Raw genomic sequence first — 13,986 nt, 5'->3', positions numbered from 1 at the left:
AAACAAACAAACAAATCAATTGAAGGGTAAAAAAACAAATCAGCTGTAACTGTACGATTATATTTAAACACAAAAAAAAAGAAAGAAGGAAAAAAGAAGGAAACTCCATCACAGCACTAGCAAGGTGTTTTAGCAAGGGTTTTATTAAAGGTGAGATCAGATCGTGGGTTCAAAAGGTTTGTTTGGATGGCGAGAGAGAGGAGTCATACTGGGGGAGGCACGTAGGTTAAAAATAGTTTTTATCCTTGCTTGCGTGCTATTGGAGGAAAATAACGACAGAAAATGATTTGCAATGTGCGACTTCATTTTGTGGTTTTTCCGCTTTCCTTTCGTAGTGCAACCGGACGCAATTTTTAACACCCGACCACCGACCTTTTTCCAGCGAGCGTGGTTGAATCATAAACAATTTTCTTCCTTTTGCCAGGTTGTTTGTTCTTTGGGTGGTAGTTTTGCCGTGTGTGATTCAACAACAACAAAAAAACATGCTAGCCCGTTTGATCTGTACCGATGTGAGGCGAGGCAAGCTCTTTTACTCTTGCTCCACGGCAAACATTCCACCAGCGACGATTGCTTTCACAAGGCGTGAGCAGATGATAACCAAAGCTACGTCTTTTTTCCTCCCTCTTCTGAATTCTCCCCCCCCCCCCACCCACAAATACACACCACAAAACTCTAGACGTGAAAGGAGAAATGAGGGGAAAGGTTAAGCTGGGAAAAGTGAAGATAAAGAAAAAATTATCTGAAGTGAGACATGTGCGGTGTGTGCGATGGTAGAATTTATCAAGAGAAGTTATAAACTAATATCTCTTTAATTAATAATGCGTAACGTACGTACGAGGCAAATGATGATAATGATAATACTCCATAATATTACAACAACAACAACTACTACTACTAACAAACTACTATTCATCGTAATGGTAAAAAAAAACTATACTACTAAACAATAAAAAGTGTACACCGAATGTGTAGCCCGTGACATAAAAGGTCATAGTGAAAAAAACATACACTCAAGAAAAAAGGAGAAGAAGAAAAAGAAGAGAAAAAGAAGAAGAAGAAGACGAAGCAGAAAAAAATAAATTTAAGAGAGAAAGGTGAAGCAAAAGAGGGAAAGAAAATCCAAAATGAAAATGAAAGTAAACACAATATTGAAGTAAGAAGTCCCCAGATGAAACAAAACAAAAGAAGGAAAAAAAACAATGCAGAACTTAGTAGTGAGAAAAGCAAAAATGCAAAATGCATAAGTATTAATAATAATAATAATATTAATAATAATAATAATAATATTAATAATGATATGAATAATAAAATAATGAAAGTAATTATAATGAAAGAAACCAAAACAAGAAAAACAAAGTAAAACACACAATACACCATACATACACAAATGATCATTGATATATACATATATCTTCAACCAAAGTTAAGTTAAGTGAGAAACCAAAACCCTAGAAAGAGCATAAAATCACATGACAACCAACTACAACAACAACCAAACCAACAACAAAAAGAAACATATGAATGGAAATCGGAAATAAAGTGGGCACGGAATGGCAAAAAGGAAGAATAAAACAGCAAAAAAATCTATGAAATGAAGGTGGCAGTATTTGGAATCGAGTCGTCCAGGTCAGGCCCCCGAAAATGGAGTTAAACCCATCTTGGTGACATGGCCGTATGTCGGATTGATAAGGGATTAAGGATATTTGAAAGAGAGATAAAGCGAGAGGGAGAGAGAGAGTGAGAGATAGAGATAGAAACATTTGTGAAAAGGATGTCTGTGTGTGTTGCAATGGAAGACAGAAAAGTCATAATAAAAAAAAACACAAAACGTCTAAGGAAAAACAACCTCGTCGGAAACTTTTTTCATCCCCCAATTTGAATACGCGCGCGTGCGTATGTGTGTGTGAGTGGGGGTCTGTGATATCCGAAACGATCCCAATCCACCAACGAAAACTTTAAACCCAGCGGGACCCTTTTTTTCTCGCATGAAATCGCCCACTCGAGTGACTCGAGTGTGCCAGCTCATTAATCACGATAATGTTGCCGGACGGAGTAGACAGCACGGTGTCAGCGTTGTGCGCTCGGCCAAAATCCACCCCAGGTCACCCGTGTCAAGATACACAGTTCGTCGACAGGTTAGATTTCTGCTGCGGGGAGTGAGTTGAGGAATCCTAGTGGATGACATCCTTAACATGGGATGCGATTGCTTTTTGGAGTGTTGGAAGTTTATCATGCCCCTTTTCTATTTTCGATAGAAGCTTCACCGCTCGACAGTGGTAAGGTCCGTCAAGGTCACGCGGATGTGTGGTGAGAATGGGAGAGAAAGAGAGGACTTGTCCTACTGATGCCCAACACACCACAAACACAAGAGTGAGTTTCACTCGGACAAGGGTAGCAGAAGTTAGATTTCCTCACCTGTCGCTAGACGTGGTACGTCCTATCCTAGAATGTACCTCTATCACCTGGTATAGATCCACAAGGTCCTCATCGAAGTAAGCAACAACAAAAAAAAAAGGGAGGACGACCTCTACTAGATATTCGTTTTGCATCAAAAACACAACCACTTCACTCCAAAAATTCTGACAGTGCTCAGACCAAACAAAAAAGACTAGATAGAGGAGAAATCATGATGTTGCGCCTGACAGACATGCGTCACATCGATCGGACAGCTTCTCAATTTGCATGGAAATGAGCAAGCTGTCGAATTCGGAATCGGAATGTGCCGTACCACGGTTACGGTCACCTCATCAGAAACTCATCAGCCGACAACAACATGGCCGAACCTACCGAAATCGTTTTTTTTTCCCCCTCTATTCGTTGCGGGGAAGTTTTTTGTGCTGTTCTCTCCTAGGTACACGGTCAAAATTGGAATGTCCTCGCTTGGCGATATGATGGCGATTGACAAAGTGTGGGCCACGGTAGGTTGAAGTGGACACGGCATTCTTCCGTGGTCAGTCAAGGCCAAGTGTCATCATCCAAAAGCACCGATATTGCACCAGACAAAAGAGTTGTGATACGGTTCGTTCCTGGATCCCAAACGATGTTCCCATGCACGGTACAGGAACCATAGGTCTCGCTTGTGCCCTTTCTCCATCCACTCGTAGCAGGCCGGCTACGTACTCGATCATGGCGGCCGGTTTAAAAGCTGCAGGCTTAACATGCTCCCAACAACATCCGTACCGCTGATTATGATGGAGTGCGAATTCAATTTTGACAGCACACGGATGCACCTGTGCACCATGGGCGCCTACACCGGTGTTCGATGATTGTGCAAATACAATTTTCCCCCATCATTCGCACCCCCATAACCATGGTGCGTCATGGTAGTTACACACCTGCCAGGCACAGCGAACGAATCGATTTGCCACTCGACAAGCGACGTTTTCATCCAACCGTTCATGGTGAAGAGGGCATAAAGAGCTTTCAATGGTTCAAAGCAGCACTCGGCAGAAGGATGACAGCCGTTCTCGCTTTGACGAAACGAAAGCAGAAAAAAACCTCACACGCTCACCAGGTCTAGATGTTGGGTGGGCGGCGGCGAGATGAGAATCGTTACAGCACTACAACATCAACATGATGGTGACAGAATGCATTTTGCAGCTCCACTGTGCTTGTGTGTCCCGGGTATTTCCATGTCTACCATCTTCACCGTGTGTAGTGTGGATCCAGAGCATAAAGGAGAAAGACAGTAAAGCTGGGCAATCGATCAACAAGCAACTGTCGAACAAGGCACTGCCGAGTTGTTTTCGTTACGTCTGCCGGCGATGCTTAAGCTCCCCCAGTCGTCACACGCTCAAAGCTGAAGTACACTGAGAATGATATTCGTAACGCAGCCCTGTAAACTGATGCCACTAGGCTTATGCTGTCTCTTTCTTCTCCTTCCTGCTCACTCCGGCAATACTGATTACACTGGTTGGAAAGGCGCAACAACACGACAACAACAGCAGCAGCAGCTACAACAACAACAAAAACAAGCCTTGAGACGATAATAACACCAAGCGCAACAATCACTAGGAGGATTAGAGGCATCTCAACTACCGGCCAATTGTGTGATTATCAAATCTTCCAGAACTGTTTACCAGCGAGCCACTCGGTAAGGTTAAGGCCCAAAGACCTTTCCGTATGTGTGTAATTGCTTGAGTCAACAGCGCAATTCCGGATGGTCCCGGTACATTCCTCTTCATTCCTATAATACACACGAAACATTCAGCACGGCCTTTATAAACACAGCGACCAGTGCGGAGCCTCGTGATGGTGAAATACTCGAACGCTCACACACACACACGTACACCATTCCAACCATTTGCTTTAGCGCTTTAATCAGCAATTCGTCGACCCGTTTACTATGCAGTCGATCAGGCAAATCGTTACCAACAGACAGCACCCTGCCGACAATCCGTGCCGTGTGTTTACGTGTAGCTCTTCTGTTACCGATTCTAAGCACCGACTAAAGTCATCCCAGCAGTGGACCGACAAGTATCGACGCAAGGTACTGTGGAAGCACTGCTTGTGTGGTGTATCGTGCCAGTTACAAAACTACCACAATGGACGACAGTTCAAAAAACCATCAAATGTTGCTGCTCCTATTACTAGCTGCAACGTTTGGAGGTAATGTTGGGGACCAAACGAAGGAAACGATGTTACTATCAATGAGCCACAGTGAACGTCTCGCTTCGCTTGAGAATAGGTATGAAAATCTCGGAAACAATCTTCCCAACATCCGTCAGGGTTTGCCTTACCCGGGTTTCTAATTTCGCTCACCAGATTGACGCAGCGCGATGATGAGCTTGCCCGGATGCTTCAGCTGATGCTCTCCAATCAAAATGAAATCCTGCAACTGCTGCGTCCCCCTTTGTGCAACTCGTCCTCATCCTTCCCAACGGACGGTACACAGCAACCACCCGGCACGCTGCCGAATGCGCGATGTTCGCCCTCGAACCGAGCGTCCGAGAAGCGATCCTCACCAAACGGTATCCTCTCGTCGGCTAAGCTCGTCCATGCAGAGTCCCACAACACGGACCTGTACCCGCGAAGTTGCCGTGAAATTCCGGACGGTATGTCGGGCGAGGAGACGATCTACCCGAGTGCCGGACCGGCTGGACCGGGCGAACCGCTCGAGGTGTACTGCGATCAGGACTTTGAGGATGGCGGTTGGATTGTGATACAGAACCGTTTCGATGGGTTCGTCAACTTCAATCGCAGTTGGGAAAAGTATCGGGATGGGTTCGGTGACATCGGGACGGAGTATTGGATTGGGCTGGACGAGATCCATCGGTTAACCGGGTCGGTACCGCACGAGATAGCGTTCGTTGCTGAATCGTTCCAGGGTGAACGGCGCTGGGCACGGTACAGTCTGTTCGAGATACGAGGCGAAACGGACCGGTATAGGTTGGAGAAGTTGGGCGTTTATTCGGGCACGCTCGGGGACGAGTTTACGTACAATATGGGTATGGAGTTTTCAACCTTCGACCAGGACCACGACAAGTTCGAGAACGTTAACTGTGCGCTGCGGACTGCGTCCGGCTGGTGGCACCGGAGCTGCACCCGAATCAATCTGAACGGTATGTACGGGAATGAGTCGGGCGTACGGTTCGCGTACTGGCTCGATTGGCTTCATCTGCAAGGGCTGAAGCGTACCCGGATCATGATCCGGGAGATAAAGAAGCGTCGCAAGTAAGCAAGCACCTCTTGTGCGAGGAATCGGAGAATTCACAACGATAGGCATCGTCTTGTGGTTGCTGAATGCTCGAGCAATAAATGCAACTCAACGTATATAGTGTGTCACCCAACCAACAGCAACGCAATCAAATCCTTACGTCACACAGCCACGCATCAAGCAACTGTTCTGAAAGAAACCAGACCAACGACGTCACCTCGCTCATCTAGCCGAGTGCTGTCTAATGTACGCGCTGGAAATAGGTTTTGACGTTTGACGGAATCAGGGCTTTATCGTGTGCGTTCCCGAGGGGAATTGTAGCACGACTGCGTTCGTGTTTCAAGCCTTTCGACACACACACACAAGTGCAAAAACCACACGCAAATAGCACAAGGCTTAACTGCGTGCAAAAATAGAGCTGTCATATTTGTTATGCTCCAATTATTTTTCCGCGCTTGTTGAGATTTCGTAGCACGTTTTGTGGCTGTTTCCCGATCCAGCGAACCTCCCAGTGCCCTTGTCTGCGTGGTGTTTGTTGGTTAAACCATTGAAGCGATAGGGAGAGAGATAGAGAGCGAAACCGAGAGGTCTTTACGTGCTGACAACGCTCTTCCTCAACGACTACTCCGAACCTTTATGTGCAGCGAAGTGCAGCGAAGTTGTTGAACCCAAATTCTTACTATCAAGCCGCCTCCTGAGAACACTTTCTACCTTAATGAAGACGAAGTCAGGGTCAGAATTGTTGGATATTTAAATATTTCCCTAATCAGAATTAATGCACTCAGTTCGATAACACTTTCAACAGTTACTATCCAACTTCACCAACTCATTTTAAGCCTCCGTGTGACATCACAGTCGTAGTACTGCGCTAAATCATAGAACCAGATCTACGGGTAAATCCACATCCACATCACGGTGCAAGCACTCCTATGCATATATTTACAATTAGTACCCACCAGATTCACTTCACGCTGCTCTTCCAGCTCGCCGTGAATCCGTACCATTTACACGAACTGATGTACTGTTTACAGCTTCCGCACATGCGGCGCGCACTGTTTGTGCAGCAGGTTTTGGGATCGCAGCGTGCAAATGACTTCATGCAAAATTAATTTTCATTGTAATTGGAAATTTTATTAAAACACAAACACGCCCCCCCCCCCGCCATCCCCTTCCGGCAGGACCAAGCCTTTCAAGAAGACCATCCTCCTCAGCACGTACTGTCCAAACAAGGCGTTTGACGTTTCTGTTTTGTTTGCTTCCCTTCTTGGAGGTTTCCAGGCACCGGAGCGAGCCTGAATGTTTTGCTTGTTTGTATGGATTCTGCAAGGATGCGGGGAGGGGGGGGGGGAGGGGGGTCTAGAAGGGATGTGGAAGGGATTTTCCCATTCGGTACGGCGCGCACCACACCCGAGCGTCCAGACAAAGATCGGCAAATGTGAAATGCAAATGCACAAAGGCCGGTGAATACACTGGCTGGATGTGAGTGTAACATTGTTGGAAGGCTGGAGCTCTATGTATGCGTGTATGTGTGTGTGTGCGCTCAGAAAGGCTCACAGGAGGTGCTTCAGAGGTTGCGATGAAAGAGCGCCTAAATATAGGCAAGCCAGCACAGCATGCAGTGTAAAGATGCCGCCTGCTGTCATTCTCACTTGATATCCCGCAACGAATTTATCGTGTATGTATGTACATGTGTGTATGTGTGTGTGTTATGCAATGGCGGTGATAATTACTACAAAAGGCCTATGGAGCGGATTCTAAGATGGCAGTAATGGCTTGTAAGGCGACGAAATGCGAAACATTGTCGTTGATGATTGAAACCAGCCCGTTGCTGCTTATCTTCTTCCCATGCTAAATTTTACTTATCATTGGGTGTAAGTGTGTGTGTGCTAGTGTCAAAAGCAAGCAGTGCACTCAGCAGTGTTGGAAATGTTCCATATTTTCGGATCGGAGCTAGCTTATTTTCAGAAAGGAACGGAACAAATCTGGTAGATTAGTTGGACCTACTTCAGCAAAAAATTAAAAGCATCGCAATGTCTATGCAGAAGATGTTAGTCTATCCCTCTCGTCTACCCAGCAATGCCCTGATTTATTCTTCCTGGCTTGACGACCTACTAGGTCTCCCCAGTCATCGAATGGCTTACTAAATTTGCTGATATTTTGATATTCAGTCCTTGCTACGGGAGAAGATGTGATTCACCTGATTATACAAAACCCAAAACGCTTGTTCTAAGCGTTAAAACTGCTTAGCTGCTTTGAACGCTGTTTATGTTTTAAAATTTCTATATTCAGATAGAACGGCCCGGATGTAATGCTACCTTTTTAACATTCTAATGTACAGAAAAATTTAAGCAAGAGTTTCCACTTTTTAATAGCGATAATTAGAATAGTTTTAAATAACAGATAAGCTCCATCCGCAGTAATTTTGTACAAGTATAAACCAATTTTAGTGTACAGTAGAGAGGCGAATATGACGCATGAATGAGACTCAAAGACTCTATAGCAAAAACATTCTAACGAAAAGAAAAATGTCGGTACAAAACACCTGCTTAGTGATTTTTTCGCATCTATGTTCGATAGTTACATTAAAGTAACGAAAGGAATCTAATAGGTTGGGAACGAAATTCTCATCACTACCGTTTAGTGCAATGGTTGGCGCTTCTAGAAAATCCTAACAAATGACAGCCAAGTCTCACATGACATGTGCGCTTTTTAAAAACACTGTCCAGCCGTATTGCCCTTTATCCGATTCCCAAAGCAAAGCGATTCAAAGCAGCACAAGCACTTTAAGCACCGCAAAAACCTTACACGACGTTTCTAATTCACTTATAATAAATCACCACATCAAGCGGCAACTCAACTCAACGCAAACCGGCAACGCTGACACTGACACGTGTTGTTACCCGCTGCTAAGCTCAACAAGGGATTTTAAGGAAGGCCACCCATCGATGTTCGACCATCGAAAGCTAATTATTTCCCCGTCCGTGTAAGCTCGTCTGGTACAGCACGAAAACCCATACAGGGGAGGGTAAGATCACGGTGTCCGGCGAGATCTGTCGAACGCAAACCAACCGAAGAAAAGCTTTCTGCTTCACCCATCACGAATCAATCGATTGATTTGTAGCGGTAGATTTATTTCGCACTTCTTCTCCCGTTACGACAACACAAATGGTCGACCGGCCCACGGCCATCCTTCAAGATGGCGCCCTAAAGTTACACCCTGCCGAGACGGAGAAGGGTGCTATATACGAGCGGGGCTGTGTGAGAAGCGTTTGAGATATTGATAGACTAATGAGGTTGGTAATCTTGACACGGCACGCAACTCAACCACAAACACACGATCACAAATTTTCTAGCTGACATAGACTAACGAAATGTTTTTTTGCTGTTTACAATCTATTAGCAAGGTTTTTCCAAGGTTTTTTTGTCGTACTTATTTACTAAAAGTGGATTCCTAAATGATCCCTTACTAAAGAGTCTTTTTTGTTATGCTGTTTGCCTAACTTTAGGCGCAATTTTCACTTTCTCGGGATATTCAAATGTTACAGCAATCCTTTACCGTGTGAGGTGCCAATTAAATCTCCTACTTAAACACACTTCATCCGCTTTTCAATCTTTAGCGATTAAGAAACAATGGTGAACAATGGCACACGATGCGACTCCTCTTGGCCCACACCCTACAGCGCACAAACTATTTTGGCGTGTTAATGCGCGTTGAAAACTTTAACTCGGCGACAGCAATGCCGATGCATCGATCGCTACATCGATGTTTGCGATACGATTAAACATTCAGTGTCTTGGTAAGTCCCGTAGCCACACCTGTACACGGGTATCCTTTAGCACACCGTGCTGCAATGAGGTGTTGAGGCTTTGTACATCCTTCATCTGTTATGCGTAGATAACGGTCGACTGTGGTCGGTGTGTGCGAAACTGACAGCGAGCGAGCGAGGAAGGACGGTCATCTGGTGGGCGCGGTAAAGAGATAAACGGAGAGAGGTCAAGCAACGATGGCTGTGCTGGAGGATGGTGGACACATTGGACGGGCGTTGGAAGCGGAATCGGATGCACAACCAATACGCAGTTAATAGGAAATTAAATATTTATCTGCACGAAAACGAAATGGATCCAATTTATTGGATTCACTCACCCTCCCGCTTCCTCACTGTCATTCTATTGTCCCATCTCTCCTCCCCTCACCAGTTTTCTTTACCACTACTACCATGCCAGTTATGCCTTTTCGGAGCGATTATGCGTACAGTGTGTGCTGTAACTGTGCCTTAAGCCATGACCTGAAATCCATTGTTGATCACACTGTTGCATCCTTGGCGGCATGTGTTGCGTTATGCATATTTTTCGGCGTTTTTCGTTGTGCCAAATGTGACATGTTTGATTCAAGCATAACAATCGTTTTACTCAACTGAACAATGTTACTAAGATGCTGGTGATTGCTGTGCAAGACTATTGAGCGTTGTTTTTTTCAAAAATCTCTTAAAAATCTCTTGTCCAAAACACCCAAATAAACGTTTTAAAATAATATCTTTTTTAAAATCTACTTCAACATAAAATATTATTTAACAATACGGCACTGGACCGTCATAATTAATTATAAATAAATAAAATATTATTTCCAGATATGTATCTAACAAAAAGATTATTCAAACAACGACATTTCACACTATTTTTATGACACACACTGTACAAACATCGCACACTCGATTGGGTAAAAATCGCTTATATTGTGGGGACATTTTTGGACCTTCCTTTCCCACACACGGACACAGAAACACACACACACATAAATAGCAATGAAGCTTCCCTTTATCGTCCAATCTCCTATCTACCCTGCCCATCAGCCCTATCTTACCTCAAACCGGCACAGGATCTATATCAGCATCATCAAAAGGATAGTTAATTGCATGGAGTTCGAGGCAAACGAGAGGCCCTGTCGAGGCTCGTCATCTCGCTCGCTACATTTTTCGGACCAAGTATTGGGGCATATAATTCCATTTGCAGCACAAAACACCCACCCATCTACCTCCCTCCTCCCTCTCTTACTCACTCTCTCCCTCGCTCTCTGCAGGAGAAAGTGGCGCGAATCTGAAATCGGGAAATGGGATCGACATAAATAATGTTGACCCAGCAGGCAAACGCAACACAACATGACCTTCGGCATGAGGTGGGCCGAGAGGCGCTAAAAAGGGGTGGCTAGAAAGGCAAGCGAAAGAACGTTGTGGGAGCAAACGTGTTGGGTTTGTTGGTTTTTTGCCTGCACCGCCACCGTGTGCGACCCCTGCTTTCGGCATGTCTTCAGCATTTTGGTTGCGCCGCAGAACAACCTTCTGGCAATTTTTTTGTTGTTGCTGCTTGTTGTAGAAAAAATGCAGCATAAAAACAACACAAAACAACCACATCTCCACACGCCTGTTTTGGGGTTGAATTTCCACAAGGGAACGGAGTTAGTGGGAAAAAATCCGACCAGCTCACTACATCAAGGTGCAGAGCAATGGATGTCGTATATGTAAATAACTTTCTCTCGCCTCATAAATAAGTCTTCCTTTCGGTGTCCCACACCAAGCGTCCCCACCCACTCCCCACCACGACCTCCGGGAAAGGACGAGCGTTAAAGGATGGCTTTTGATTCGATCGGTCCGAGCATTTTTTTTCTCTGTCAACCACTTGTTTCTTGTGCCCGTCTTTTGGTGCCATAGCGTCCGGTCAAGCTAAGTTTCACCATCTAAGGAAGAGCAATAAAAACGACAACCTGACCAACGGGGCGGGAGAGGGGAATGGAGGATGATAAAAGAAACACACACACACACACACAAACGCGTGAAGGGAAATTCTTTTTCCGAACAAAAACAAATTACCTTCACTGAATGGGTCCTTCGATCGCAACTCCTCGCTTGGTGTGCCGCAAAAAAGCGGGAGCAAACACGATGACCGAAAGTCTCAATAGCGCATGAGGTTTGGGGGAGGGGAACGACGTGGCGAGGGATGGAAAATGGAGTGCTTCTTTCCGTAACGCACCGACGAACCGGAGTTGTTGTTGGTGTCCTTCTGCCTTATCGATGGTAATTTTTCAATCGCCAATCGCCGACGGCTGATAAATAGACACCGACTTACCCTCACGATCGATTTGTGAGATGAGGGAAGGGAAGGGCGGGGGGGGGGGGTATGAGGAGAAGCATTCGAAGGTCACAAGTTTTCCGTCGCAAGTCACACCAGGCCAAAATCAATAAAGTGCCACCGTATCTTTCGATTCAAATATTTTTCACCATTTTTAGTCACCATTTAGAAGTCTATTTTTAAGCGTTTCATCAGCGCTTAAGTAACACCGTTTCAGCCACAAATGCGCTCCTAACACTCACACATTAACTCGCAAAATGGGTAGCGAACCCGATTGCGGAACCGACCTAATGCAATCATCGGTCTGTAATTGGAACCGGACGATCATTGCGGTTTGCGGCTCATACATTGGCGTCCATTTTGCTTTGAAATCTTCCACCCCTTCCGTACGCACAGCGAGAAAGACATCCTTTACACAGGTCGTTTCGCTTAACGCTGGGCGCAGTTAATTTGCACCATCGTTTAGGTGAAACGAAGCGGCAAAACATGATGCGAAATCTTGATTTGATTTCATCCATCCCTCCACAAGAGAAATTTTGGGGGGAATGGGGGGGGGGGGCGGGGTTGCGAGTGGTTGGTTTGTGTCCTCCCTTTTTATCAGCGCTTTTCCCGCTTAGTTGATCGTGTGTGCTGCGATAAAAACTACACAGGACGAGCCCGTCTAAGGCGGCGTGCGTGGCGGGAGACAGGAGGATAGGAGAGTGTTAAGCGAGGAGCGAGGGAAGGGAGAGGAAATGCAAACCGACCCAGACAATCGGGTTCATTCCTCCGTGAGTGAGTAGAGTCGGATTATCCGTCCATTCCATGGCAGGAACGAGCTTTTCTTTTCCTTTTCCCTGGCCAAACAGTAATAGCTTAATGCGTCCCACTATTGTATGGGTTGTATGCGCGCGTGCGTGTGTGTGTGTATGCGTTTTTTTCTTTTCTTCAAACGATACACATCTACAGGAAGGTACGTCGGTGCAGAAGTGTGCCCATTTCCGAGTCCATTTCCGGGTCAATTTAGCAAGCAATGGCCGAAGCGGCCGGTCCGTTGACCGAATGGCGATGGAATTGGTTGACTTTAGCTGGTCCCCGGGTACCCCGGGGGTTGGACTTTTTCTTCTACTTTTCTCCCCTCCTGCTTCTCCTCATTCACTTCCTCCTGCTCCTCCCACCGTTTGTCATCAAATACGTCCAGCATCCAAAATGTCAAGGTGACGGTCAGCCGTAGAAGGGAAGCCACAACGACCACAACGAACAAATAAAGGGAGTTTGAGTTTTACGAGTACCAAATTGTACGTGAAATGGATGGAGAAGAGAAAAAAATCAATAATCTTCTCGAGCGTGAATGGCGAACAGGTAAACTGGTGCTGTACCTACAGGATAACCCTACACCGTAACCCCATTAAGAATGCTACATTTACGAAAACGTCAGCGGGAAAAGCAATTTCAAAGACGTCTACTGAACTGCCCTGACATAACATTCCAACCCTTTGCCATCCTCCACCTCCAGCCCCTTTTCCACTCCACACGCCCAGCTGATTAGTAAGCACAAACAGGAACAGAAGAAACGGAAGAAGAATATCCAGAAAACATCTTCTCACACCAGCAACAAAAAAAAGGTAAGAAATCGTAATCCTCTTAGCACTCTACTCGCGAGAGTTAAAATCAATACCAACCAGCACGGAAACGATGATGGCGGCAGGCACACCTGCACACACCATGCAGCGTTCGGGCGGCCATGGTTTGAATGCTGCTGAAAGACGTTCAAAATAATTAAACTTCACTTTCACAAGCGAGCGGTATTGCCCACTTCGCCAAACCGAACTCTCCCTTGAAAATCTTTAAAGACAACGTCCGTTTTTCTTTTTTTTGTTTTGCTTCCTGCACCATCACTAGTACACGGTTTGCGCGTGCTTGCAACAAACGGGATTTTGCTGCCCTCCAGCTAGAATCTTCCGGAGATGTTTTTTTTTTATTCCCACCCAAGCGTGAAACAGGGTGTGAAAAAAGAAAGTGTGTTTGTCGCAAAGTTGACCGGCAATAAGCTGCCTGCAAGGAAAGCGGATGGCTTTTTTAAGTTTCGCTCTTCCCTCCGAACGAAGTAGGTTAAGTATTCTACAGCCAGTGAGGAAATTATGCCATGAGGGAAAATGGTATTTCAATGCTAAAAGTGATACGCAGTGATGGAGACGCATGGTAGGGATTAGCAAAAAAAAACCACA

At 45.5% G+C, this 13,986-nt stretch overlaps 3 protein-coding genes across 3 annotated transcripts in view; all 3 read left to right on the top strand.

Annotated features, from left to right (window-relative positions):
* The window catches only part of LOC126560583 (uncharacterized), a 499,122-nt gene that overhangs the window by 156,062 nt on the left and 329,074 nt on the right, over window positions 1-13,986 (top strand). The window lies entirely within an intron of this gene.
* LOC126560131 (BTB/POZ domain-containing protein KCTD8) overlaps window positions 1-13,986 on the top strand; it is a 346,716-nt gene that overhangs the window by 6,332 nt on the left and 326,398 nt on the right. The gene's annotated exons all lie outside the window — the stretch shown is intronic.
* LOC126559002 (fibrinogen-like protein A) lies at window positions 4,545-5,677 on the top strand. Its single transcript, XM_050215100.1, has 2 exons — window positions 4,545-4,687; window positions 4,765-5,677. The coding sequence occupies exons 1-2, from the start codon at window positions 4,545-4,547 to the stop codon at window positions 5,675-5,677; spliced, it is 1,056 nt and encodes a 351-aa protein (XP_050071057.1).

The sequence above is a fragment of the Anopheles maculipalpis genome, chromosome X (assembly GCF_943734695.1).
Source record: "Anopheles maculipalpis chromosome X, idAnoMacuDA_375_x, whole genome shotgun sequence".
NCBI lineage: Eukaryota > Metazoa > Arthropoda > Insecta > Diptera > Culicidae > Anopheles > Anopheles maculipalpis.
This window is presented reverse-complemented; position numbering and strand designations above follow the sequence as displayed.